The sequence below is a fragment of the Lithobates pipiens genome, unplaced genomic scaffold, assembly GCF_037356315.1.
Source record: "Lithobates pipiens isolate NorthernLeopardFrog02 unplaced genomic scaffold, aLitPip1_a1.2 Scaffold_18, whole genome shotgun sequence".
In the NCBI taxonomy this organism is placed as follows: domain Eukaryota; kingdom Metazoa; phylum Chordata; class Amphibia; order Anura; family Ranidae; genus Lithobates; species Lithobates pipiens.
In genome coordinates this window covers 341,008,993-341,036,329 of record NW_027507758.1, presented here as the reverse complement: position 1 = coordinate 341,036,329, position 27,337 = coordinate 341,008,993, and the positions used below count along the sequence as shown (strand labels likewise).

At 46.8% G+C, this 27,337-nt stretch overlaps 1 protein-coding gene across 1 annotated transcript in view; it reads left to right on the top strand.

Moving 5' to 3' along the window:
* Window positions 1–5,975: 5,975 nt before the first annotated feature.
* The window catches only part of DDX43 (DEAD-box helicase 43), a 433,112-nt gene continuing 411,750 nt past the window's right edge, over window positions 5,976–27,337 (top strand). The window contains exon 1 of the mRNA XM_077490306.1: window positions 5,976–6,350. Within this exon, the coding sequence (XP_077346432.1) occupies window positions 6,014–6,350 (337 nt within the window). The 5' untranslated portion in view covers window positions 5,976–6,013. The remainder of the gene's footprint in view (window positions 6,351–27,337) is intronic.

Genomic DNA, 27,337 nt, shown 5'->3' with positions numbered 1-27,337 from the left:
TGGCCAGTGTATGTGTAGGTGTGATGGTCAGTGTATGTGTCAGTGTGATGGTCAGTGTATGTGTCAGTGTGATGGTCAGTGTATGTGTCAGTGTGATGGTCAGTGTATGTGTCAGTGTCAGTGTATGCGTCAGTGTGAGTGTATGTGTCAGTGTATGTGTCAGTGTGAGTGTATGTGTCAGTGTGAGTGTGATGGTCAGTGTCAGTGTATTGGTCAGTGTGATGGTCAGTGTATGTGTCAGTGTGATGGTCAGTGTAGGTGTCAGTGTGATGGCCAGTGTATGTGTCAGTGTGATGGCCAGTGTATGTGTCAGTGTGATGGCCAGTGTATGTGTCAGTGTGATGGTCAGTGTATGTGTCAGTGTATGTGTCAGTGTTAGTGTATGTGTCAGTGTCAGTGTATGTGTCAGTGTGAGTGTGATGGTCAGTGTCATGTATGTGTCAGTGTGATGGCCAGTGTATGTGTCAGTGTGATGGTCAGTGTATGTGTCAGTGTGATTGCCAGTGTGAGTGTATGTGTCAGTGTGATTGCCAGTGTGAGTGTGATGGCCAGTGTCAGTGTGATGGTCAGTGTATGTTTCAGTGTGATGTCCAGTGTCAGTGTATGTGTCAGTGTGATGGCCAGTGTCAGTGTATGTGTCAGTGTGATGGTCAGTGTAGGTGTCAGTGTGATGGTCAGTGTAGGTGTCAGTGTGATGGTCAGTTTAGGTGTCAGTGTGATGGTCAGTGTGAGGGTCAGTGTAGGTGTCAGTGTGATGGCCAGTGTATGTGTAGGTGTGATGGTCAGTGTATGTGTCAGTGTGATGGTCAGTGTATGTGTCAGTGTATGTGTCAGTGTGAGTGTATGTGTCAGGGTGAGTGTATGTGTCAGTGTGAGTGTATTGGTCAGTGTGAGTCTATTGGTCAGTGTGATGGTCAGTGTATGTGTCAGTGTATGTGTATGTGTCAGTGTGATGGTCAGTGTATGTGTCAGTGTGATGGCCAGTGTAGGTGTCAGTGTGATGGTCAGTGTAGGTGTCAGTGTAGGTGTCAGTGTAGGTGTCAGGTGGGTTAGTGTAGGTGCCAGGTAGGTCGGTGTAATTATCAGGTAGGTCAGTGTAGGGATCAGTGTGATGTGAGTAGTGCAGAAAGTAGGAGTCAGATGGATTAGTGTATGTGTCAGGGGGTCAGTGTAGGGATCAGATAGGTCACATGTGTAGCAAGGGCAGGGTAAAGTGGAGTCAGGGGCGCAGCCGGGGGTGGCGGGGTGGGGGGCGGTAAAATTAGGTTTCGCCTAGGGTGTCAAAGATCCTTGCACCAGCCCTGTATGGGTTTAATGGCACTTTAAGGTCATGACAACTACTATGTTGTCCAGGTGTTGCCACAATTGCCAGGAAACTGTTGTGTGTTTATGACTGTAGTTTATTGCCATGGTGCCATCTTTGTGAGTGTGTGACCAAGCCAGCACTGTTTATTTTAGGGACCACATATGATTTACAGAGGCACTGTCACAATTTTAAAAAATGGAATAAAGCCACCTCTGAAAAAAAAACCACAACAAATAATTACCTGCCTTGCTACCTGTACCACCAAGCCCTACTTCCCTGAAGCTTAAAAGAGAAGTTTGGGATTGTAAAAAACAAAACAATTATACTCACCTAGGTGAATGCATTGATACAATGCTGTATCTGTCCTTTGCCGTCTGTATTGAGATTTGAGTGATCAAAAACAGCTGATCGCTCAGTCCCCCCCCCCCCCCCTGCTCTGAGCAAAGAGCTGGTGACTGGGCTGTGGAGGGGGCAAGAGGAGTTAGCTTAGGCTCTCAGCAGATCACTGAGAGCCTGAGACAGGTACTGGTCTAGGCATCTAGGTGGATTCCGACCACATGGTCGGGAACTTTCTTGAGCCTGAACTAGCTGAGTGACATCAGCCAACAGCAGGCTTTGGCCCACTGTTGGCCTTCAAAATGGGTCACAGGTGTGCAGAACCAACTGCACTCCTGTGATCCATAGGAGAAAGCTTTTCTGGCCATACTTTTTTTTAAATGTAGCGCTGGCTCCTGATGAGCAAGCGCTATTGTTTTTGTAAAATTAAGTTGCCTGAAACCACAATTGGGTTTCGGGATTATTTCTCTACATTTCTGGTTTCAGTACCAGTCCAGCTGGGTTGCACTGGGTTCTCCTTGACCGCAGGTGTCGCTGTCACCGCCGGAAAGAAACACAGTCTAGTAGAAACGCAGTCTAGCTGGCTGCATTGAATGCCACTTATCTCTCGGAACCAGCCCAGTGGGAGTGTTTTCCTGCTGTGCATTCTGGGGGGTGGTATTTAAGGTACCGACGCCATGTTGGCGGGAGATTACTTTCTGTTTGGTTCTGGTGGTCCTCCTTACCCAGCCCCGTGGCCCTCCTGGCCTGGGGTGCGGAACTATGCCTCCTGTGTCTTGGGGCTGGCTAGCCCGAGGCAACGCAACTGAAGGGATAGGCCCGAGCGAATTTCAGGGCCTACTGATGGTCCAGTGATGGTCCGGTGCCATCTCATCAGAAGGGAGAGGTCCAGCAATTGAAGAACCCCAGGGGAGGACTCTTTCAGGAGAAGACCATGTGCAAGGCTGGTTTCTCTGAAGGAGCCTGGAGGCTTAGCTGAAGAATGCAACCTGGATCTACACTCATACGGTATCGCCGGATCGGCTGAGAGAAGCTGGTACCGTGTGTCAGCTCTTTAAATTTATCCACATCCCTCAGTAATGTTCAAGTGTATCTCACAAGTCTGTGGCACAGACTTTATTGAACATCCCACCGGCTGCTAGGCCTAGTGAGAGAGGTCTATCCAGGGGTTGTTGAATCCAGTTGTGGGACAGTTTTATTCTCTGGAATCTTTTGATACATTCACCTTGCAATTTAAATGCCTGAACTCACCCCTAACCCTCTACCCTCCATTAAGAAACTTGTTTTTTTCTAAATAAATAACTCAAAAGAGGATTTGGTGTCAGTTTCCACATTTTTTGGGCCATTTACCACTGGATCCCCAAGACGGAGAAGCAAGCAGGTGAGGTAATGGTAAGCCCAAATCAAACCAGCAGCTCCTTCAGAGGTCAGTGCTACATAAAGAATTCCTGAAGGATGTTCAAGTGTCAGAGGCTGGTGTCCCCCTCTGCCCTTTTGGTTTCCTGCAGGACACAGTAGTTACTTAGCGACTGGCAGAAGAAACCAAAAGTGCAACAGGAGCAGCAGCATCTGACACAAGCAACATTGTCCTGGATACTATATCTAGTATAGATATTATATCTTGGTAACAATGTATAGTTCAGAAGAGCGGCTAGCAAGGCAGGTAAGTATAATCATTTTTCTCCCAGGGTGGCTTTATTATTATTTTTTAAACAGTAGCAGAATCGCTTTAGGATTGTCATAATCGACTGTCACTCTCAAACCATGGTCAAAAAATCTGGCCATGTGTAGTTCAGCAACATGTGATGCAGTCAATTCTGGGATATGCCACAGCCATAGGTGTGCACACAGGGTGTGCCTGGAGCCTAATCACCCTGTGCAATGCCAATTTCCCTTGCTTTCTGACTCCCCCTGTCTCCCCTCTGCAGTGCTGCCAGCTTCCCTTCTCTCGCCGGCAGCTGCGGGGGATGTTTCAGGATAGAGAGCAGGGGAAGGGGCCGGTAAATACTTCATTTACCGACCACTTCCTTTTCTGAATGAACACAGTGAGTGATCGGTACCGGTCGCTCCTGTTTTAATTTTTAACTGTTAACAATGTTGTTTACTATGCTTCAGTTTGTGAATGATCAGAAAGCTGCTCAACATAGAGTACTTCTCATTCATTCACTGTCCAGTGTACCTGAGACTGCAGAGAAAAAGACTAGAGAAACTCTGTCCTCAGTCTCTTTCTCTGTCTCAAAAGTGAGAGATTAGTGGTCTCGGCTCCTAAACAAAATTGTAAATAAAAATAACAAAAAATAATATTGTAAACAATTATTACAAAAATAAAATTGTAAAACATAATAAAAACAAAAACTACTGGCACTGTCCACTGCTCTGCTGATATACACACGTGTGTTTGTGCTCTTGGGTGCACACCATCATGCATTAGGCTGTGCACACCAATGGCCACAGCGTGCTTGTACATCCGCACAGCATGCTTGTACATCCGCACAGCGTGCTTGTACATCCGCACAGCATGCTTGTACATCCGCACAGTGGCCACCATGGTGCATGATACAGAAATGACAGCTGCTCTCATGAGCCCCAGGCTTATCATTTCTGGGACTATAGAACACTATTAGGGGGAGGTGTAAAACCAGTGTAAATTAGTCATAATCAGATTACTACCCTAAACAAAATATGTTCCTCCTTGTGAAAACAGGGTTGGCAACCTTACTGCAGCATTTTTTACTGACAAAACATGGAAAATTTACTGGCTGAGCACTTTATTTTACTGACAACCTTAGAAATTACAGGCTCCTATTGAAAACTAACACAGTGAATATTTGAACAGTATAAACATGATATGGAAACACTGACAATACCTATAAGGGCCGGTTCACACTGCGGCGGCCTCGGCGGAGACTTGCAGATGACTTCTGTATAGAAGTCAATGCAAGTCGCCCCCGAAGTCGCCCAGAAGTAGTACAGGAACCTTTTTTCTGAGTCAGAGCGACTCGAGTCGCTCCTCTCAGAACGGTTCCATTGTACAGAACGGGGGCGACTTGCGGGAGCGAGGCGAGGCGAGTCGTGTCGCCTCGCATCGCCCGCTGTGTGAACCGGCCCTAACAAAGTAATTTATTTGATTTACACTTAAAACGTCAACACAGCATGACCCTGATATTTACTGGCACTGATCTGATTCACTGATTTTTACAAAATGTCAGTAAATTTACTGGCGGTTGGCAACCCTGTGTGGAAAGTGAATGCAATCTAAAGGACTGTTGTAGTGACAGCAGGGTTCTGCATACTGTAGGTGGGTGACGCAAAACAATGTTTCTCAACTCCAGTCCTCAAGGTTTTTCACCTTAATGCATTCTATCCATTCAGGTGAAAAACCTTCTGTGGTGCAGCTGCCCCGCAGAGCCCCCCTTTTACTTACCTGAACCCGGTCTTTCCAGTGACTGGGACGTGCACACCAGCTCTAGCCGATGCCTTGGTTCCTGATTGGATAGATTGATAGCAGAGCAGCCATTGGCTCCCTGTGCTGTCAATCAAATCCAATGGTGCGGGTCCGGGTCCTGCCGTTTGTGTCAATAGACGCAGCAGCAGGACATGGCAGTGCGCCCTGAGGGAGAGCGGCTCTCCCATGAGGCTCTTGAGAAGAGGAGGAGCCAGGAGCTCCACTGAGGGACCCAAGAAGAGGAGGATCAGGCCATTCCTATGCAAAAGCAACTGCACAGAGGAGGTAAGAATAACATGTTTGTTATTTTTTAAAAAGAAACCTTTACATATCTTTCAAGTACCCCCAACAGGTCATAATTTCAGGATTTCCCTCAGATGAAATGGCTGTGGTAATTACTAAGGCAGTGAGATGGATCAAATCACCTGTGCCAAATAATGGAAAGCCTGAAAACATGACCTGTTGGTGGGACTGGAGATGAGATACATTGACGCAAATGAAAGGCCCCTATTGTGGATGTGCATAAGGCCTCTCCTGCCTGACCCTTGCCAGCAATGGGACATCCCCATGGAGAACCTCAAGCCTATAGATTTCCATGTATGCTAATGAAAGCCTGAGCCCCTGTGCATTACTCCTCCTACAGGCACTAAGCTCTTCCATGCTATAGGATAATAATTTGTTTGACACCTTCCAGCCAATGACTCACTAGAGAAGCAGAGCTATCACATGAAGATTACAGTACTGACACACCCACTCAGCCCTGCCCGCCTTCCTCCGCACTGCGCTCCCATCAGGGCCGCTCAGGCTGGAACTGCTCCACCACTGACAACAAGCTCCTCCCACCCGGCGCCCATTGGTCAGCCCGTAGAGCGGGGTTTAGCGCCAATTGCGTGACGTCGGGATCTTGGAGCACATTGCTGCGCGTGATGTCTGATTGGGAGGAAGAAGACGGCGGGGCCGGCGGGACCTTTACCAGCCAGGCGTGGGCTCCTTCGTCCCAGCAACGCTATGACAGCCGGGATAGCGGGGGGTCCTTTCGGTCTGGAGAAAGGGGGTCGGGGGCCCGGAGCTGGCAGAGGCCTGAGGGTGAAGGTAGAGAGCAATGGCGTAGGGATGATAGTGGCGCTAGAGGGCGCCGCTGGGATAGAGCATCGGAAAGAGGCCCGGGGTGCCTGGAATTCAGGAGGAGAGACCCGGAGACAGGCCCCAGGGGGGAGCCCTTGTGTTTTCGTCTGGACAGCTCAGTGATTGGTCAAGTGATCGGTGAGTGGGCATCATGTGATGTAGGGTCAGGCCTATAGGCCTTCCAGATCTGTACCTGTTCTATGCCTGATCTATACAAGTACATTAGATACCAATATCATTGGAAGGGCTCATTCTTAGCAGGTGCTGTCATCAGCATTGATTAAGGCAAGGAGACCTAGAAAACAATTGTTCTCTATTGGGGATAAGCTCAGGCCACAAGTCCTATCCCTCTAGGAAGCTGACAGCCAATCACAGGCAGCAGAGGTATTCCCCCCCCCCACCCCACAGCTGCACATATACACGCCAGTTGCCTTGGCTGAGGTGCGGGAGATGCCTATGATTGGCTAATGTCGTTGACCGCATCCTGGTGGGTTAGCTGTGGTGGGCTCAGACATGTTTGCAACTTATCAGTGTTCTATATGTACCCTGTTTAGATCAAACGTGTGCAGCATGCACGTCCTAACCATAAAGTTCTTCCTGCCGCCATTTTAATTTTTTTTTTAAACGTAAGTGTGTGAATGGGCCCTTTAGAGTAGTAAAAGATGGTGTCCAGCGCTCGGTATAACGGCTTCCTTCACTTTATAAATCATGATACATCCTTGTGTCAGCAAGGGAATTGAGTGACAAACAATCTGGTTAGAGGAGCTGCCAATCAGCAGGTGCTCCAGCCAGTAACATGCAAAGAAAACCGAGCAGCAGGGTGCAGTTAATAAAGTGTTACATTTTTTTATTTTTTTTATTAACATTAGTATCGCTTACATGGAGGTAGATTGTAGTATACTCACCGTACAGAGAGATAATGTGTCAACGTGGAAAGATGGGACACAAGAATTGATGTGAGCCGTATGCCCGGTACTAAACAGCACAAGAACTGCCTGATGGAGATATTGGTGGCATCTGCAGCTGCTCTCTATGCACATCCGCATGACACAACTCAGAAGGGTGGACTTGATATAAATCATGATTTAAATCAACTCAATTTAAATCCATTTTTAAAGAGCATCTGTCATCTCTGTCCTGCAGCGGCTCCTCTGACCTGCTGGTGACTCACCGACAGTCGCATTCACTTTAATGGGACGGCGGGGGATGTGGCAGTGACCCAAGAGGGTGAGGGATGTGGCGGCAGCAGGTGAGTGGATGCCGCTAACAGGCGCTGCCATGATGGATCTGAAATGACAGGTGCTCTTTAAATGTAAGGACTCATTCTTGCTGGTAGTTCGAATCTTTAATATTTGCAAACAAAATTAAGGTTTCCTATTTAGGATAAGCTGTCAGGTTAGTACCCTGTTTCCCTGAAAATAAGAGCTAGCGCGTTTTTTGGGGATGGCTGCAATATAAGCCCTAGCCTGAAAATAAGCCCTAGTTAAAGTCCTTGTAAAAACATGTAATCTGTTTTGTAAAAAAAGATTATATAACGTGCAGTGTGTCACCTTGTGTAACTTTATTGTGGAAAATACCATATTTACTTCGCTTCTGGGTGCTCACGTGACCCGCCGTGGTCTTCTCTTCTCCTCTCCTTCTGACTGATATCAGAGGCCCTTCCCTCTGCAATGCTCGGGGTGGGAAAGAGCTTCGGCTTGTCACTCGAGTGCCCAGCAGCGTTGTAAATAAGGTATTTTCCACAATAAAGTTGCACAAAAAGACACAGTGCATATTATATTATCTTTTTAGAGAATGGATTACATAATGTTACAAGGACTTTAACCCCCCTAGCGGTAATCCCGAGTCTGGCTCGGGGTAGGAATATACTGATAGGAGCGGTAACCCCGAGCCAGACTCGGGATGGCTTCGCTCGATGCAGGGGAGGACACAGGGATCGTTACTCGCCTTGTCCCCTGGATCCAGCGATGTCCTCCGCGCTGTGTGATCGAGCTGTCATCCGCTCGATTCACAGTGCCAAATGCAGCCGTGCTCTGTTCCCTGCGACGTTACGGCGCACGGGAGCGGAGAACGGCGGCAAATTCAAAAAAGTTAAAACAAAAAACACAGATTACAGTGCTGTATTCAAAAATACACAACCCCTTTGTCCCTAGTGGTTTGTCCAGTGCCCTGCATGCACTTTTATATTATAAATACTGTTTTTTTACTGCCTGGAATTTGGAGATTGTCCATAGCAACCAAAAAGTGTAAATTTTTCAGTGTTTTAGGATTTGATTACATTATTGAATAAATTTTATTATTCTTTATTATAAACTTTATCATACCCGGGATGTCTGCTAGACTCTGGTTTGAACAGATTTAAGAGCGTTATTCCTAAGAATTACAGGACTACAAAATAAAAGCCAGATTTCCGTGCAAAATAATTGTACCGCTTTCAGCACCTAATTCCAGACTGAATCATACCGCCAGGGGGGTTAACCAAGGTTTTGGGATTACAGCATTTCAAAATGCTGACTCCTGAGCTAAGAGGGGGAGGGAAGACGGGACAGAGGAACTTTCTTTTTTTGTTTTGTTACAGGTTTTTTAGAACAGAGGAGTAAATTTATACTTTAAATCAGGGCTTAAAAAAATTTGCTTGGAATCTAGGAGCCAGCTAAAAAAAAGTTGTGCGCCAAGTCGGTCCGGACCTATTTTTTCAAATGTCAATTTTTTTTTTTTTTTTTTTTTTTTTTTTTTGCATTTTAGTGTAAATATGAGATTTGAGGTCTCTAAGACCCCAAATCTCCTATTTAAGAGGACATGTCATGCTTTTTTTCTATTGCAAGGGATTTTTACATTCCTTGTAATAGGAATAAAAGTGACACATTTTTTTTTTTTTTTAAAGAAATTAAATAAAATATTTAAATAATTAAATAAGAAAAAATAATTTTAAACGTGCCCTGTCACGTCAAGCTCGCGCACAGAAGCGAATGCATACGTGAGTAGTGCCCGCATATGAAAGCGGTGTTCAAACCACACATGTGAGGCATCGCATTGATCGGTAGGGCGAGCGCAATAATTCTAGCCCTAGACGTCCTCTGAGTTTTTTTAAACGTCGCCTATGGAGATTGTTGCCATTCCACGAGCGAAAGCATGACATGTTGGGTGTCAATTTACTCGGCATAACATTATCTTTCACAATATAAAAAAAAAATTGGGCTAACTTTACTGCGGTCTTATTTTTTAATTAACTAAATTATTTTTCTCCAGTCATCTTCCAGGACGGCACACCTGAGATGACTGGTCCACCTGACAGGAAACACAATCAACAACAAATTTAAAAGTCCCCACCCCTCCCTCAGACCCTCAGTTCTTGATTGTGTTTCCCACAGGATGGCAGCGAAACCAAGTTTCTTTTTAACTTTTTTTTTGTTATGGGGTCTGGGACCCCGTTTTTCTCCTTGTGAGGTTTATCTTCCTGGGACTTAGCAGACAGGGTCTGTGGTGCTCCCTTGTAACCCCCAGGGAATACTTGGGGGAGATAGCCCTCACTCAAAGCCTCCTTAGGGAGCCTTGATTAACTGCCTCTGTTGGGACAGGGGAGGTGTCCCAGGTGTGCTATTCCCCTTTCATACCTTTTTCCTACCTTGAACAGGGTTCGTTGGTGGAGTGAGGTGAGCTGCTGTCTTCCGGAGTGCGGAACGCGGATGGCGTGCGTTCCAGCACTACGGCACATGTCCGGAAGTTCAAAGGCGTCACGTCCGGGTATCGAGTCCTGGAAACCTGGTGGTTCTGGGGCGGCTGGACGCACCGGCGTGCGTTCCAGCCTCAGGGCGCAGGACCGGAAGAGGCCGTATGTCATTTCCGGACGATGGACCTCCTAAAGATGGCGCCGATCGGCGTGCTATTTAAACAGAGCGGGTGCGGCGTGAAGCACCCAGTCTCCTTTTCTGGTGAAACGCTTTTTGTTGACAGCATCTATAAGACAAACAAGGGGACACTCAAGATTGACCTGGGTCCAGCGATCCTGCTGGGCAGTAAATCGCCATGGAAGTGGAAGGTCCGTCTGAGCAGACAGCCGTTGAGGTCGCCACTGGGGTTGAGTGATCCAACTGTGTTTAGGGGCAGGGTACTCTGGGGTAGAGCTCCTGTGCCCCTTTAGGACATGTGTAGCTAATTGTCTATTTGTTTTTTGACTATTCCCAGGGACCGAAAGCTCTGCCCAGGGGTCAGCTGCTAGGTCTAAGGGAAAGGCTACTTCAAAGTCCAGGCGTTGTGGGTATTGTAATTCTAAGTTAGCACAAGACCACACCAAACCTTTCTGCGATAGATGTATTATTAAACTCGCAGGCAAGGAGACCGCCCAGGTCGTGAAGGAATGTAGGGCCTTACAAGCAGAAATGTTGGCCACCCTTCAATCTTTTCAATCTACCCTAGTGAAGGGTTTGGAGGAGGGACCATCAGAGAGAGAGACTCCTCAGTTACAAGAAAATTTTTCCACATCTTATGCGGAAAGTTCCCAGGGCCAGGTCTCCCTATTGTCTGAGGTGGAGGAAGGTCAGGTCCCAGATTGTAGTTCTGGGGAGGAAGATTCAGACCAAGATAGCCAGGGGGAGGCTAAACTTGGGGGACTTTTGTTCTCGAGTGAGGACATGGAAGGCTTATTAAAAGCCATTTACACCTCAGAAGATATCCAGGTTCCCTCTGCTCAAGTCTCAGCGATTTCAGGGAGCTTCTGGCAGTAGGCAAAGCCTTAGACTATTTCCGAGAGGAGCTGCAGGACAGAGAGGTTCAGGTCCTCTCAGACAACCTGGTCACGGTGGCATACCTAAACCACCAAGGGGGGACAAGGTTGGACAAGATAAGACGGTTAGCACAGCAGATCCTTGTGAAGGCAGAAAGGAAGGTCCTTTCACTGTCAGCGATTCATATAAAAGGCTCACTCAATCTACAAGCAGATTTTCTACGCAGACAGCCCATCCTTCAGGGGGAATGGGCATTGAGCAAAGAAATCTTCTTCCTGGTGTGCAGACACTTTGGCAAGCCAGAAATAGATTTGTTCGCTTCCCGGGGGAATGCGAAGGTACTCAGGTTTTTCTCCCTTTACAAGGATCAAGAAGCAGAAGGGATAGACGCTCTGGTACAAGTGTGGGATTTCAGGCTGGCTTATGCCTTTTCCCCCATTAGTACTCCTTCCCAGAGTCCTACAGAAATTAACCTACTCAAGGTCAGACCTGATATTGATAGCACCCTGGTGGCCCAAGAGAGTTTGGTTTCCCACCATTCAGAGTCTCTCGGTAGCTCCCCCGCTGCATCTGCCGGTGCAACGAGACCTACTCAGTCAGGGTCCAATCTTTCACCCCGACCCGGGTCGTCTCTCTCTGACAGCATGGCTATTGAGAGGGAAATGCTCCGCGACAGGGGCTGTTCGGAAAGAGTGATAGATACTCTTCTCCTCAGTAGGAAAGGCGTCACCAGAAAAATTTATGCAAAGGTCTGGAAAGTCTTCTCCCACTGGCTGCAGTCTAAGGAGGGGGTTCTCCAGATGATACCTACCATCCTAGACTTTCTTCAAGAGGGGGTGAACCAGGGTTTGGCAGTTAGCACCCTAAAGGTCCAGGTGGCAGCCCTGTCTGTGTTTTTTGATAGAAAGCTAGGACAGGAACCGCTAATAAAAAGATTTTTGTCGGCAAGGGAAAGGGTAGTCCCAGTTAGGTCGGTCAGTTGCCCTCCATGGGACCTGTCCCTGGTATTAGATGCCCTAACAAGGGGGCCTTTTGAGCCGGTGGCTCAAATTTCTGTTAAACTTTTATCATTTAAGTTGGCCTTCCTCCTGGCTATCACTACGGCCAGAAGGGTGGGTGATATACAGGCTCTTTCAATTAAAGAGCCGTTTTTGCGCATCCTAGAGGATAGGGTAATCCTCACTCAGGATCCTCTTTATTTGCCAAAGGTGGCTTCATTATTTCACAGAACACAGGAGATTATTCTCCCGTCCTTTTGCCAGAATCCCAAGAATAAGGAAGAGGAAAGATTCAATTTCTTAGATGTCAGGCGTTGTCTCCTAGTCTATTTAGAAAGGGTGAGAGACTTTAGGAGATCCAGTCATTTATTGATCACCTTCTCAGGGAAGAGAAAGGGTCTACAAGCATCTAAAACAACGATAGCTAGATGGGTTAGACAAACCATATCTATCGCTTATAGACAGGCAGGTAAACCAGTACCAATCCGCCTTAAGGCGCATTCAACCGGATCCCTGGCGACCTCCTGGGCAGAAAGGGCAGGCGCCTCAATCGACCAGATCTGCAGAGCAGCAACATGGACGAGCCATAGAACCTTTCTGAGGCACTACAGAGTGGAACTGTTGTCCCCTCAGGATTTGGCATTTGGCAGGAAGGTCCTACAAGCGGTTGTCCCGCCCTTAAGGTAGGCCTGAACTTCTTGCTTATCCTCTCAGGTGTGCCGTCCTGGAAGATGACTGGAAAATGACCAGTTACACTTACCGGTAACGTCTTTTCTAGGAAATCTTCCAGGACGGCAGGCCTACTTCCCTACCCTTGTTTTATTGGTGTGGTATATTGATTCCTCACAGAATGTTCCCTCTGACACTGGTGTGGGATTTTCTTTACCATAACTGAGGGTCTGAGGGAGGGGTGGGGATTTTTAAATTTGTTGTTGATTGTGTTTCCTGTCAGGTGGACCAGTCATCTCAGGTGTGCCGTCCTGGAAGATTTCCTAGAAAAGACGTTACCGGTAAGTGTAACTGGTCATTTTCCCCAAAAAAGTGCGCTTGTAAGTCCGCTGCGCAAATACAGTGTAACACAGTATTGCAACGGCCGCCATTTTATTCTCTAGGTTGTTAAAAAAAAGTTTTTTATCATAAGTATTTTTTTTTTCCCTTGACTGTTATCCACCCTGCAACTTGGCTTGAGGTGTGAGAGGATGTGGGTGGCAACATGATTTGAGTTATCACCCCCCCCCCCCCCCTTTTTGTTAGAAGGCTCTGGCGGATCTTGTGCTTAGCCCTAGTCCTCAGTCTGAGAGAGTGACGTCGGTCAAGCAGAGGAGGCTTTGCATTCATTCAGAGTCTGTAAATGGCTAAGTGATGCTCAGACAGACTCTGTTTTGCTTGGGACAGAAAGTTTGTCTCACTGCCAGAACCTAACACTGTGTGTAGCTGAAGGTACATGCAGTGCATAGAGACTGCAACACTTAGTGAAGCAAATAGTTTGTTTGGGCCAAATATGATTTAACCACATACCGACCGCTCTATAGTAGTTTTACAGCTACTGGGCGGTGGCTGTTCATAGAATGTATGTATGTTTAGTGTCAGATTTGTCTGCTGCAAAATATCGCAGCCTTGCTTTAAGTCGCTGATCACTGACATTACTAGTAAAGTAAGTGTCCGTGTGTTTGTGTTTTATTTTATTTTTTATTGTAGTTTGTCTTATCTTGCTTATAGAGAAAAAAAATACAACCAAAATAAAGCTCATTTTGTGGGGGGGAAGATATAAATTTTATTTAGGTACAGTGTTGCATGAATGCGCAACTGTCAAAGTAACGCAGTGCCGTATTGCAAAAAATGGCCTGGTCATGAAAGGGGGGTAAATCTTCTATAGCTGACGTGGTTAAAGTGGAGGTCTGGCCAAATTTTTTTTAAATCCAACAGCTACACATACTGCAGCTGCTGGCTTTTAATGATCGGATACTTGCCTGTCCTGGAGTCCAGCAATGTTGGCACTGTGGGTAAGGGAACCCATCAGTGCAGCCTTACCGCTTCACGTCGGGGACCCTACTGTGCATGCATGAGGCTCTGCTCCTCCCTCTGCCTCTCCCCCTCTTACTGGCCTGGCGGCAGAGTGAGGAGGGAGCCCCACTGTGATATTGTGGGAACAGGATACCCATCGTTTTCCCCCCATGAAAGGTGTCAATTATGGCATAGAGAGGAGACAAATGAGTGGAAGTTCCACTTTTGGGTGGAACTCCGCTTTAAAGTGACATGAAACATGGACCTCTGCTTTAGCATCGGCCTTCATTACTGTCACTTCCATGTACCAACACTTGCTGATGAGGTTGTTTGTCGACACAAAAAGCTTTGCCACTGGCTGTAATGCTCATTGACTCTGCTTGTGCCTGGCACTGTCAGTATTGCTGGCTGACTTAATGATTTTGCCCGGACACAGAAATAAATGGTTTTACCACACAGCTGTTCTGTACAACCTGGAAGTAACTGGAGATTCTCTGTTCTCTAGTTCTCCGTTATTTTTAAATACATTCTGGCTTGCAGGAGACTCTGCTCCAGTGCCAAGGCAGCACTTTATAAATGCTCCACTAACACACCATAAATGATTTAGGTGATGGTTAAGATGAGGTTGTAGAGCAATACCATCGAAGTCACAGGGTCCTGTGTGTTCTTGGGCAGATAGTCGCACCTGAACCTGGTCAACAGAAACTTCCCAGACTGCAAACCGCAGCCGCAAATATGTGAACCCGGCCCGACTGTTTCTCACTGACATGGTTGTTTACAAACTGCAGCCACTACATCCCAGGATTGTTAATTTGCATTGTTACATTTTTAATTTTGGGTTTATTAACGTGTTAACTAAGGATGCACCGAATGGGTTTTTTTTTTTTTTTTTTTTTTGGTGCTGAAAACGATACCGAAAATCTTCCTTGATCCCGAAAACTGATACCAAAACAGCACCGATACCGAAATTGAGTGTTTAAAAAATATTTTGCTGCAGGAGATGGTCAGAGACTGGGGACATGCTACAGGAGATCAATGCAGCCTCACCAGCGCCCATCATATGCAGCCTACCAGTGCCTGCCTGTGCCTCACCAGTGCATATAAACATACACCTATATAACGCACACCTATATAACGCACTCATATCACACACACGTAAACATGCACACACATAACATACACACACGTAAACATGCACGCATATAACACACGCACACATACATATAGACAGTCTTTTTAAAAATTGGCAGCTGGAGCTCTGTACCTTTTTATTCTCCATGCTGGGTACTGCACTGTAGAGGGAGACAGCGAGCACAGCACACACTGCTAGACGCCTCTCCCTTGCTTTCACTTTCACAGTAAACAGCGTGCCCGTGCTCCTGCACGGCTGAGGAGCCATATGCAGCCACCGCTGGGGAGAGGGGGACTTTACAGCGAGACCCCACGGGCCACCTGAGGAGGGAGGGGAGGAGGAGAGAATAAAGATGGGCACTCCAGAATGACACCCCCGTGATGGGCGGCACCAGGGGCGGGGCCACGCACAGAAAGCCCGCCCCCATTTTCGGCACCAGTATCTGCGAAAATTCTTTCAGCTTTTTGCTGAAAGGGCCATTTTCGGTGGCCAAAATTTCGGTGCATCCTTAGTGTTAACTAGTGTTCTTTTTTTTTTTTTTTTTTTTAAGTGAAATAACTTTTTTACATTGAATAAATATCAGTTGGAATGGAATTCTAGATGTCTGGAGGTCGAGTTGTATGATGATCCTACCGACAAGATTTGAATCTTTCTGGAAAATGTAACCACTTTGCTGACTAACGTTTGTATAACCACTGTGCCTCCATTAGGTTGGCACAATCCTGCGAACCGTTATAGCTGTATGTTGGCTCCAGTAAGCGGGATGGTGTGCGCGCTGCTGCACTGTGTAGGTAGCGATGCTTGTGGCTGATGGTCGCGATGACCACCGGCCACGGGCGATCGCATGCACGAGAGGCAGAACAGGGAGGGGTGTGTGTACACACAAATCCTTGTTCTGTTCTGTAAGGAGAGACAGATTGTGAGTTCCTAATAGCTAGGAGCCACGATCTGTAATTTCCTCTAGATCAGTCTCCTCCCCTACAGTTAAAAACACACACAGGAAACTCAGTTAACACCGTGATTGCACCCTGGGGTTAACCCCTTCCTTGCCAGTGACAATTTTACAGTAATCGGTGCATTTTTATAGTACTGATCGGTATATAAATGCCAATGGTCCAAAAAGTGTCTGCCATTATGTTGCAGTCCCGCCATTACTATAAAAAAAAAAAAAAAAAAAATCTATCCCCTATTCTGTAGATGCTAGAACTTTGGTTTGAGCAAATCGGTAGGGGTGCAACGGATCGCCACTGATCCATGATTCGAACGGGTCACCCTGTTTGGATCGGCACATGCTGCGATCCACAGAGCGCTCCTCCTGCCTTAGGAAAGGGCTTCGGCCTAGCTCCATAGTCCCGGCCATCTTGGATCGGCCGTTTACAATGTGATCGCTCCGTCAAATGACGGAGCGATCACTTGTAAACAAACCAGTGTCATGATGATGCTGGTTCCTCTCTCCCCTCTGTGTACAGATCTGTACAGTGGAGGAGAGAGATCGAATGGCAATAGTGCTGTGGGCTGGATCTGTAGTGCCCACATCACTGCTCTGACAATTGCAGTCACAGCCATTACTCTGCAATACCCAGCCATGCTCAGCTGACTTGATGCGATTTTATCCCTTCAGAGCGAGGTTAAATGCAGTAGATCCCCCATCAAGTGCTCAAGATCCTCCTCCGGAGGTTCAGGATGCCGGGGACCAGGTAGATCTTCCTAGAGATTTGGAAGATACTGGCTTATCCTCTTCTGAGGATCCGAACACGGAAGGAGTATCACCGCAAGAGAGCTTGCTTGTGCACGCTCTCACTAAGTTGGTTCGCTCAACTCTTTTGCTACCTGCGCTGATGATCCCATCTCTAAGTTAGGATCATTAAAACCTCTTCCGGCTGGGGATGCCTTTCCTATCCATGCATGGCTTAGAAAGCTTATATATGTAGAGTGGGAACATCCAGATAAGCAGTTTTATCCTAATAGATTCTCCAAACTGTATCCTATGGAAGAGGATTTCTATAGGGGAGGGGGGGGGGCTTCCAGCGGTCGATGCTGCGAATACCTCTGTAAATAAGAACCTCATGTCCAGCAGATAAGAAGCTGGAGCACCTTTCTAAGAACCAGATGGCTTTAGCAGGTTCAGCAGTGCAGCCGGTTCTTGCTGCAATGGGTATATCCCAGGCCATTAAGTAACAGTTTGAGGAGATGCTTATGTTTTTTTTTATATCTGTTGAACAGATCCAGCAGTACGTTGATTTAGCAGACGCACTGTGTTTTACAGTAGATGCTATGAGAGATGCGTCCATTCAGATCTAGCGTCTGATGTTGGGACTGGTTCATTCTCGAAGAGTTGGTCAGCTGAAGCACTGTGCAAGAAGCTCCTAGCCAGTTTCCCTTTTCATGGTGTACGGCTATCTAGAGAAGATTTGGATAAATGCCTACAGAGGATTTCCAATGGCAAAAGCTCTCTGTTACCAGTAAAGAAGAAATTTAGACATTTCTCATTTAAGCGTGCTTCTTCTCTTTTACAAGGGACATCAGCCTCTAGGCAGTCTTGATGGCCTTGGCCGTCAGGTTCAAAGGGGAAACCCCAGGGATAGCACCAAGGTCAGAAAATCTCTTTGGAAGAGAAGCCCACCAAGCAGAATACTAAAGCCTCCTTATGAAGGGGCGCCCCCGCTCACTCGGGTGGGGGGAAGATTCCTGCAATTTTCAAAGATCTGGCAGGAGCAATGTCAGGACAAGTGGGTGGCTTCAGCGGTTTCTCTAGGCTACAATCTAGAGTTCTGAGTTTTGCCATCTTCCCGGTTTCTAAGGTCAAGTGTTCCCGAGGACTCTCCTCCTAGCATTGGACCATCTGCTATCCAAGGCAGTCATATCTGAATTTCCCTTAGAGGAACAGGGCACAGGTTTTTATTCAAACCTCTTCACGTCCTGAAACCAAATGGGAAAGTAAGACCTATTTTAGATCACGGATATCTAAATCGGTACTTGAACATCCGATCCTTCCGCATGGAGTTAATCCGGTCCGTTGTAGCCATCCTCCAAGGAAGGGAATTTTTGGCTTCAATCAATATCAAGGATGCCTATCTTCTTGTGCCAATATTTCCCGCTCACCAGAGGTTTCTGCGCTTCGAAGTAGAAGACCGTCCTTTTCAGTTTGTGGCTCTGCCATTTGGTCTAGCCACGGCTCCTTGGGTGTTCTCAAAGATTCTGGCTCACACTTTAGCCAGATTAAGGGCTCGGGCATAATGGTCCTAGCCTACTTGGACGATCTACTCTTAGTAGATCATTCGGTTTCTGGGTTAGACCATGGTCTGGTGATAACGGTAAACTACCTGGAATCTCTAGGCTGGGTTTTCAACCTAGGAAAGTCCTCCTTGAGGCCATCGAGGAGAGTACAGTACCTGGGACTAATCATAGATACCAGGTAGGGAAAGGTATTTCTACTTCCAAAGAGAATCGGTTCCATTGTAGAACGAATCCATCTCATCAAGGCAAAGAAAACGCCTTCCAGTCGGTTGTGCATGAGACTGTTGGGAAAGATGGTGGCCTCCTTCGAGGCGATCCCTTACACACAGTTTCACTCAAGATTGCTTCAAAGCGCAATCCTGTCAGCCTGGAACAAAAAGGTTCAGGCCTTAGATTTTCCAATTCAGCTGGCTCCCGACGTATGTCAGAGCCTAAATTGGGTGATATCCAGCAACCTTCAAAAAGGAAGGTAATTTCTACCTGCCAACTGGAAGGTAGTAACTACGGATGCCAGTCTTTTAGGTTGGGGAGTGGTCCTGGAAGAGGATTCTGTCCAGGGGAAGTGGTCCAGGTTGGAAAGGACCTTGCCTATCAATATTTTGGGAATTCGGGCAATTCGTCTGGCTCTAAGAGCCTGGACGGTCAGACTGAAGGGCTGTCCTGTTGGGATTCAGCCCGACAACGCCACGGCTGTGGCTTGCATCAATCACCAGGGGGGCACGAGGAGTTGTGCAGCCCAGAGAGAAGTGAATTGTGTTCTGTCTTAGGTAGAACACAGCGTTCCTTGCCTTTCGGCAATTTTCATTCCCGGGATAGAGGATTGGCAGGCAGACTACTTGAGCCGCCAACAATTATTTCCAGGAGAGCGGTCCCTTCACCCTGACATCTTTCTTTTGATATATCAGAGATGGGGTACTCCAGATGTGGACCTGTTCGTGTCCAGATTCGACAACAAAGTCAACAACTTTGTGACAAGGGTTCCGCTCTTGCGGAACAGACGCATTGGTCTTCTCATGGGATCAGTTTTCTCTGATCTGTGCATTTCCTCCAGTTCTGATACTTCCACGTCTTCTTCGCAGGATTGGGCAGGAACAAAAGGTGGTGATTCTTGTGGCCCAGAAGGCCTTGGTTAGCCAAAATCATAAAGATGGCAGTAGGAGTTCCCTGGACCCTGCTATTAAGGCCGGACCTTCTCTCGCAGGGTCCGGTATTCCATCCTACCTTACAGACTCTAAATTTGATGGTCTGGCTATTGAGACCCACATTCTAAGGGATCGTGGGCTGTCTCCTTCAGTTATATCTACCTTGATTAATGCCAGGAAGCCAGCTTCCAGGATCATTTACTATAGAGTCTTGAGGGCATATGTTGCCTGGTGCGGATCCAGGGGTTGGCACCCCAGGAAATGTTATAGGTAGAATCCTTGCTTTCCTACAGATGGGATTAGAGATGAATCTGGCCTTGAATACCATCTAGGGCCAGACCTCAGTCTTGTCTGTGTTCTTTCAGCGGCCTTTAGCTTCTCACTCTTTTTGGTGCGTAGCTTTGTGCAGGGGGTAACACGGATCAGTCCTCCGATCAGGGCACCCCTAAATCCTCGGAATTTGAATTTGGTCCTGTCAGCTTTGCTCAAGCAGCCTTTTGAACCCTTATGGGAAATTCCCTTGGTTCTGTTGACTAGAAAGATAGTCTTTCTGGTTGCTATTTCTTCTGCTAGCGGCTCTATCTTGTAAGGAGCCATATCTGATTATGCATAAGGATAGGGTGTTTTTATGCCCTCATCCTGAATTCCTGCCAAAGGTAGTGACAGGTTTTCACTTAAACCAAGATGTTCTTCCTTCATTCTTCCCAGAGCCTGGATCTAGGGAAGAGAGGTTGCTACATTCCCTTGATGTAGTAAGAGCGGTCCGAGTGTATTTTAACCACTTGAGACCCGCAATACGTCTATTGACGTCATGGGGTTTCGCTGGTTATATCTAAATGATGCCTGAGTCCACAGACATCATTCAGATATTGCCGTTTTCAGCCGGCGATTCCCTACACCATAAGAACGATCATAGCGGCTGTTCCGCTGCTTGATCGTTCCTACGGGCGGCGGGAGGGGACGACCCCCCCCCCTCCCGCCGCCCTCCGGTGCTTCTACCGACTCACCGTTTCCATCGGTGAGTTGGTCACAGGATCCGCCGGCCCCAGCATGTGATCATAGAGATTTCCGGCGGACTAGATTGTCCCCGGAGTCTCTATGATCGTTCGGAGGCCGGGCACGATGTTATGACGTCACGCCCGGCCTCGGTATTCAAATTAATGGCGCCGATCTGGCTAGGAAGCCATGATCGTTTTTTTATTTTTTTTATTCTTCCCAGCCTAGAGGTGAGATATGGGGTCTTATTGACCCCATATCTCACTGTAAATAGGTCCGATCGTGCCATATTCCTATTACAAGGGATGTTTACATTCCTTGTAATAGGAATAAAAGTCATCAATTTTTTTTATTTTATTTTTTTAAGTGTAAAACGAAAAAAATAAAAAAATTAACTTTTTTTTTTTTTTTTTTTTTTTATTAAGCGCCCCTGTCCCCGTGAGCTTGCACACAGAAGCGAACGCATACGCAAGTCCCGCCCACATATGAAAACGGTGTTCAAACCACACATGTGAGGTATTGCTGCGAACGTTAGAGCGAGAGCAATAATTCTAGCCCTAGACCTCTTCTTCTGTAACCCAAAATATGTAACCAGTAAAAAAATGTAAAGCGTCGCCTCCTCTTTCATATTATGCAAAAAAATTGGGCTAACTTTACTGTTTTTTTTTTTTTTTTTTTTAAGCATGAAACTGTTTTTTTTCTGAAAAAAAAAAAAAGCGTTCGAAAAATTGCTGCGCAAATGCCGTGCGAGATAAAAAGTTGCAATGACCGCCATTGTATTTTCTAGGGTCTTTGCTAAAAAAACATATATAATGTTTGGGGGCTCTATGTAATTTTCTAGCAAAAAAATTAGGAATTTTACATGTAGGAGAGAAATGTCAGAATTGGCCTGGGTCTGAAGTGGTTAAAGGCGATCACTCAGGTTTGTAAGACAGATATTGATTGTTCTGCTGGATGGTCCAAAGAGGACAGGCAGCGTCTAGATCCACTATTTCCAAGTGGATTCGTCAAGTCGTTTATTCAGGCTTAGGGTTTAAAGAGGAAGATTCCTCCTTTTTCATATTAAGGCACACTCAACCAGGGCAGTTAGTACCTCCTGGGCGGTGCATCATTAGGACTCTGTGGCTCAGATCTGTAAGGCTGCGACATGTTCTTCAGTTCATACATTTACCAGATTTTATCAAATCGATGTTAAGGGTTAGGAGGATTCTGCCTATTGCAGGCTGCAGTACAAGTCCTCTGACTTCGTTTTTCTTCTTTGTTGCCCCCCCCCCCTTTAAGTTGCCATTGCTATGTCCCATCCCACATAGTAATTAGGGGTGCACCGAATGGGTTCTTAGGTGCCGATACCGAAAATGAAAAATTAACACTAGGCCGAAACCGATACCAAAACATATTAAAAAAAAAAAAAATAAAACATTTTTTTTGTACAGGAGATGGCCAGAGACTGGGGACGTGGTACAGGAGATGGCCAGAGACTGGGGACGTGGTACAGGAGATGGCCAGAGACTGGGGACGTGGTACAGGAGATGGCCAGAGACTGGGGACGTGGTACAGGAGATGGCCAGAGACTGGGGACGTGGTACAGGAGATAAATGCAGCTGCACCAGTGCCCGTCAGATGCAGGCAGCCAGTGTCTTCCCGCCCCCCCCCCCCCCCCCCCCCATTGCAGCCAGTCTCTTAACCGCCCCCCCACTTTGCAGCCAGTGTCTTACCCGCCCACACCCCTATATTGCAGCCAGCCTGTTTGATCACAGCGCCGGGAACATCACAGCCTTCCTTTCAATAGCTGTGTGTTCCCGGCCGCGTGTCGTCACATACAGCCCCTCCCTCTTGTCCGGGCACTTTGATAGACAGATCACTCGTCCAATCCTGCTGGTGATCTGTCTATCAAAGTGCCCGGACAAGGGGGAGGGGCTGTATGTGACGACACGCGGCCGGGAACACACAGCTATTGAAATGAAAGCTGTGATGTTCACGGCGCTGTGATCAAACAGGCGGCGGAGGTGGCTCTCCTGCACTATAGTACACCCTGATCGGTGGCACCCGCCCCCCACCCAGGCCACGCCCCATTTTCGGCTCCATTATCAGCCGGTTTTCTCTTTCGGCAAATTGCCGAAAAGGGCATTTTCGGCCGATATGTTTAGACGGCTGAAATTTCAGTGCATCCCTAGTAGTAATTGCTATGGCTCTGTGTTCCCTGATATAAGAAAATAGGATTTTTAAAACGGCTTACCTGTAAAATCCTTTTTCTTTGCTGTACATCAGGGGACACAGAGGTCCCTCCCCTTCTTCTTATACACTTTGATTGCTTGGCTACAAAACTGAGGACTCCCAGTAGTTGGAGGGGTTATATGGGGGAAGTTCACGCCTTAAGGGGCGTGCCAGTGTCAAGCGCCTTATACGCCAATATAACCCACGTAGTAATTACTACTAGGGCTGCGGAAATTAACGATTAATTGTTCGATTAATCGTTAATTTCTTTGATCGATCAAAATAATTTTGATCGAGGACGATCCGCGGAGTGAGCTCCGCAGTCTCGCCCATAGGAAAGGCAGCGGCTTCGGCCTAGCTCCGGAGCCGCGGCCATCTTGGTCCACCCGTCGGTGGCCTAGACGCGCGTGCTGGCGTCATCATCGCCCGCCTGCTTGTGTCTACTCTGAGGACGGACGGGTCTGCCTGCTGTCTATTCCAGACAGAGCAGACAATAATGAATATTAAGGTATGGGGGAGATGTGAGGAGATGTGGGCAGTACTTTATGGGGGGGAGATGTGGACAATACAGCATGGGGGGAGATGTGGGGGAAATGTGGACCGTACAGTATGGGGGAGATGTGGACATTACAGTTAAAGTTAAACTAACTTTCTACATTTTTCTTAAAGTTTAATAAAAAAAATTGTAAAAATTGTATATGCATTATAATTGAAATTAGTTGCTTAATCGATTAAAAAAAATCGATTAATCGAACAGGAAAATTTTAATCAGTAACAGCCCTAATTACTACGGCTCTGTGTCCCCTGATGTACATCAAAGAAAAGGATTTTACAGGTAAGCTGTTTTAAAAATCCAATTTTTTAAATTTTTGCAGACACCCTAGATAATAAAATGGCGGTCATTGGAACTTTTTATGTCGCACAATATTTGCGCAATTTTTCAAACGCTTGGGTTTTTTTTTTTTTTTCCCGGGAAGAACTGTTTCATGAATTAAAAAATATCAAAACCGTAAAGTTGTCCCAATTTTTTTTTCTATAATGTGAAAGATGTTATGCCATGTAAATAGATACAGTTGTGTTCATAAGTTTACATGCATACCCTGGCAGAACTTATGATTATATGAATGATAAAACCGAAAACTTTTCTTTCACTCATGGTTAGTGTTTTTATTATCAGTCAGCTGTGACTTTTTTTTTTTTTTTTTCAGTCATGACAACAAACTACCCAAATTACCCTGATCCAAAGTTTACATACAACAGTTCTTAATACCATGTATTGCCCCCTTTAACATCAATGACAGCTTGAAGTCTTTTGTGGTATTTGTGGATGAAGCTCTTTATCTTCTCAGATGGTAAAGCCGGCCATTCCTCATGGCAAAAAGCCTCCATTTCCTGTAAGTTCTTGGGCTGTCTTGCATGAACTGCACATTTTGAGATCTCTCCAGAGTGGCTCAATGAGCTTGAGGTCGGGAGACTGAGCTGGCCACTCCCAGGAACCTTCACTTTATTCTGCTGTAGCAATGACAGGTTGACTTCACCTTTCGTTTTGGATCATTGTCATGTTGGAATGTCCAAGTACGTCCCATGTGCCACTTCCTGGTGGATGAATGCAAATGTTCCTCCAGTATTTTTTTTTGATAACATACTACATTCATCTTGCCATCAATTTTAACCAAATTTCCTTTCTTTGTAGTTCAAACATCCCCAAAACATCAGCGATCTACCTCTGTGTTTCACAGTAGGAATGGTGTACCTTTCATCATAGGCCTTGTTGACTTCTCTCCAAATAAAGTGTTTATGGTTGTGGGTAAAAAGTAGGGGTGCAGCGGATCGTCACCATTCCATGATCTGAGCGGGTCATCCCGCTCGGATCGCCACATGCCGCGATCCGCGGTCTCGGCCTTATGAAAGGCCGCGGCTTTAGCCTAGCTCCGAAGCGGCGGCCATCTTTCTACACCCAGGCTGTTTACACTGATCGCTCCGACGGAGCGATCACTTGTAAACAAACCGGCGTCGTGTCATGACGCCGGTTCCTCTCTCCCCTCTCTGTACTAACCTGTACAGTGGAGGGGAGAGATCCTGAGATGGAAGCAGCCATCCCCCCATACCCTGCCAATACTCTGCAGTACCCCAATACTCTAGCAATACTCTGCGATACCCTGCCTGCCAATACTCTGCGATACTCAGCCAATATTACAGTGGGGGAGATTGTGGATATTACAGTGGGGACTATATGGTTGTGGAATCTTCACAGGTTTTTGCAAATTAAATTATTTGCTGATCCGAAAAATGATCCGATCCGTGACTCTGATCCAAGGAACGATCCGATCCGTGAGTTTTTTTTGATCCGTTGCACTTCTAGTAAAAAGCTAAATTTTTCTCTCATCACTCCAAATGACTTTGTGCCAGTAGGTTTGAGGCTTATCTCTGTGCTGTTTGGTGTATTATAAGTTGGATACTTTGTGGCATTTGCGTAGTAATGGCTTTCTTCTGGTGACTCAACCATGCAGCCCATCTTTCTTCAAGCACCTCCTTATTGTGCATCTTGAAACAGCCACACCACATGTTTTCAGTGTCCTGTATTTCCTCTGAAGTTATTTGTGGGGTTTTCTTTGCATTCCGAAACCATTTTCCTGACAGTTTGGCTGAAATTTTAGTTGGTCTAGCTGACAGTGGTTTGGTTTCAAGAGAACCCCTCATTTTCCACTTCTTGATTAGAGTTTGAACACACAGCATTCTCAATTCCTTGGATATCATATTATTTTTTTATTTTTAATATCCCTTTCCTGTTTTATGCAGTTCAACTACCTTTTCCCACAGATCCTTTTGACAATTCTTTTGCTTTCCCCATGTCTCAGAATCCAGAAACATCAGTGCAGCACTGCATGTAAGATGCAAGAGTCTGTCAGGATTCCAGAAACTCATTGGCCTTTTATACACACACTAATTACAAGCAAACGGATCACAAGTGAGGATGGTTTATATTTTTAATAGCCATTTAAAACCCCTTTGTGTCAACTTGTGTGCATGTTACCAGGCCAAAATCACCAGGGTATGTAAACTTTTGATCGGGGTCATTTGGGTAGTTTCTGTTGTGATTACGATTTTAAAGAGTAAACACAGTTGATTGAAAATAAATGGCTTCAGCCAAACACTAACCATGAGTGAAAGAAAATAGTTTGTGTTACCATTCATATTCTCTTTAAAAATGGCCAAGAAAGCACAAATTCTGCCAGGGTATGCAAACTTATGAGCACAACTGTACCTTTACATGTCCTAAAATTGCACACACTCATGGAATGGTGTCAAACTTCAGTACTTAAAAATCTCCATAAGCCAGGGGTTGACAAATGTGCTTTGAATTTAGGAGCCAGGTTTTTTTTTTTTTTTTTTTTTTTTGTGCTATGGACTGTCAGCTCCCGGGGTAAGGCCACTCATTTTCACCCCCTATTCCTAACTCGCAATGGAGCACCCAGTCAATAACTCCAATGAAATGCTGTTACATCAGGGTTATGGGCTGACCAGAAAGAGTAAGGCTGGCAAAAGATGGAACTGGCTGGCACTGGTTGGCATTGGCAGGTGACACTAGGTTGGCATTGGCAGGTGGCCCTGGTTGGCGGTGGCACTAGTTGTCACTGGCAGATTGCACTGGTTGGTGTTGGCAGGTGGCACTGATTGGTGGCACGTTGCACTGGTTGGCACGTGGAACTGCCAGGTGACACTGGTTTGGAACTGGCAGGTGGCACTGGTTGGCAGATGGCACTGATTGGCGGTGGCACTGGTTGGTGTTGGTAGGTGGCACTGATTGGCGGTTGCACTGGCAGGTGGCACTGGGTGGTGGCGGCAGGTGGCACTGGGTGGTGGCACTGATTGACGGTGACACTTGGCACTGGGTGGTAGCACTGATTGACGGTGACACTTGGCACTGGCAGGTGGCACTGATTGACGGTGACACTCGGCACTGGCAGGTGGCACTGATTGACGGTGACACTCGGCACTGGCAGGTGGCACTGATTGACGGCGACACTCGGCACTGGCAGGTGGCACTGATTGACGGCGACACTCGGCACTGGCAGGTGGCACTGTTTGACGGCGGCGCTGGCAGGTGGCACTGGCGGGTTTCACACGGAGCACTCTGTTACTGAAATTTAACAGAGGAGCTGTCAGAATTGAGCTTAATGCTGGAATGGGCGGGACCCGGCTGGGTGGGCGGGACTCGGCAGCTATCAAACATCAGCCAACGATTGGGCTGCTTAAGAAAAGGGGCGGGCTACATACACGTTGCGGCCCGCCCAGATCCCATTGACTGGTGTTTGATAGCTGCTGGGTCCCGCCCACCCGACATCAAGCTGAAATCTGACAGATCCTCCTCTCTCCGTTGCTTGTCAGTTTCACACACTTAGCGCGGCGCCGCTGAGTGTGGAGGAGGGAGGACGACTGCAGTCAGTGTTATGCTCTGCATGTCTGGGGGATCAATAGAGAGTGCGCTGGTGGCAGCTTAGGTGCCAGGTTGCGATTTCTGGTCGCATTGGCGACCTGGCGCCTGGGGTTTGTCGAGCCCTGCCATAAGCGACCCTTTAAAATTTTTTTACAGGTTACCAGTTTGGAGGAGTTGGAGGAGGTCTAGTACTAGAATTGTTGCACACACTCTAATGCACGCAGTGTTACCTCACACGTG